General features: G+C 44.9%; 1 protein-coding gene across 1 annotated transcript in view; it reads right to left on the reverse strand.

The window, feature by feature from the left end:
* Positions 1-649, reverse strand: part of cldn18 (claudin 18) — a 4,477-nt gene extending 3,828 nt beyond the window's left edge. The window contains exon 1 of the mRNA XM_032531438.1: positions 186-649. Within this exon, the coding sequence (XP_032387329.1) occupies positions 186-405 (220 nt within the window). The 5' untranslated portion in view covers positions 406-649. The remainder of the gene's footprint in view (positions 1-185) is intronic.
* Between the last annotated feature and the right edge of the window lie 1,360 nt (positions 650-2,009).

Below are 2,009 nucleotides of genomic sequence, written 5' to 3' on the forward strand. Positions count from 1 at the left end.
CCCCCCTTCCTCTCCCCTTTCACTTCTTCAGCCATCCTGTAAAAACCTCAGGAGGCTGTGGTCTGGACAGTGATGGTCACTTATCCTGGACCCAGTTTGTGTTTAATGATCAGAACAGCAATAGTCTGGATGTAACCGATCCCTGGAGAAGCTCTGAAATAGAATAGAAGAGAGTCTTGTCCTACCTGAGAAGCCCAGGAGGCCGTAGAGCGGGCGACACTCGGTGAATCCTGAGGAAGCGGTCTCACAGTCCTGCCACAGACCCTTGTAGGTGTAAACAGACGTCACCACGTCCCCCTGCCTGTCCTTCACACTCCAGTTGTTCATGGCAGTAGCTGCGATGAGGGCTGCCGCACCCATCAGGCCCAAAACAAATCCGCCGTTCTGCAGAACTGAAGGCGCCATGGTCGTTTCCTCCCTCAGAAGTTAGGAAATATAAACTACTAGGAGGCACAGTGTGTGTGTGCAACAACGGTTTGTGCCCAGTTTACACAGTTATACAGAGCCTAACACTGAAACTATAGCTGCATGTGAAATTGAGTTGAAGTGAAGTTGCCAAAGGTGAGCAGGTGCCTGTGGTGTGAGGGCAGAGAATGAAAACGGGCAATGTGGCACCTTGTAGTGATGGTGGCCGTTGGGCGGAGGCCGTTGGGTTTCACCCAGTGGGCGATGCAGCAGCGTGGGTTGGGCTACCATGTGCTGAGAGGTGTGGACACAGTGGTGATAGGCGCACCTGGCGCCTAAATGAGAACTAACTGTTTAAATGTAAATACGGGAAAACTGAATCACTCCACAGGGCTTTAGGTAAAGCGCCAACAGTCGGTCAGAGAGTGAATTGTGCAGTCACGTGCCGTGCCAACACCCTCACACACTCACAAAACGATGCAGAAAGACAAACATGCAAACACACAGAGAGGAGGCAGAAATGAGTTTGTCACACTATCAGATCTAACTAAATGGACTAGCAATACAAACACAGAAAATTGAAAATAACACACAAGACAGGTGACAATGACGTTATCCTGGACCGCATGTTAAAGTTCATATCAGGGCTCAAGGTGGTCCTTTAAAAGGACAAGAGAACCTTTTTGACATCCACTAAGAGGTCAGAGGTCAGCCCCAGAGCTGCATCCCTGGACCTTTGAAGAAGAAAAATTAGTGTTTTTGCCCGTGGACACATTGGCGATATGACATCTTTAAATCTGGCTCTTCATCACAGGGCTGGGCAATATATCAATGTTAAATCGATATCATGATATGTGACTGCATCGTCTTAGATTTTTACATCGTAATATGACAACAACGCGTGGTGTCTTTCCTGGTTTCAACATTAGAGGAAAGTGAGGCCACACTGTTCTGGTTGTTCTATTATTTGCCTTTAACCATTTAGTCATTATATCCTGATAACTGATGACAATTGTATCAAATCAAATGTAATTGTGTAAATATAGAAAACCCACTCATAATTTGAAATATCAATATCGAGGTATTTGGGACAAAAACATTGTTCTCTTTGATTTTCTCCTGTTTTATAAGAACTTTCTCTTCTCCTGGGCTGCCTAGGGTGTCAAGTGAGGCGTTTTTGCCTTTATTATATTGAATAAAGGCAAAAAATGAACCAAATGTAGCCTACTGACGCAGCATCAGCCGTCAGGTCCTTCCTGTTTATTAATTCTACACCATAGATACAGGTGGAGCTGTCCTACATGGAGAGTTAGAGCTCAGTGGTTTCAGTGTGAGGACTCATACACTCCTTCTTACTAACTTTGAAACAAACAGTGCCTCATTCGACTTCCATGATTCCTATTCACCTAATCACTCTGTCAACAACTGGGGAGGAGAGAAGTTTCTTTTGTTCTCTTATCGTAAGCCTCACTCTCGCTCACACACACACACACACTCACACACACACAACAGTGAAACTCATACAGTATCACCAAACACGACGAGACTAGATAATTTAATTTAGTCATTTGCGTCAGCTCAATGGACTTCTGTTTTTTTTTTTT

This window comes from Etheostoma spectabile, chromosome 12 (assembly GCF_008692095.1).
Source record: "Etheostoma spectabile isolate EspeVRDwgs_2016 chromosome 12, UIUC_Espe_1.0, whole genome shotgun sequence".
Taxonomy (NCBI): Eukaryota; Metazoa; Chordata; class Actinopteri; order Perciformes; family Percidae; genus Etheostoma; species Etheostoma spectabile.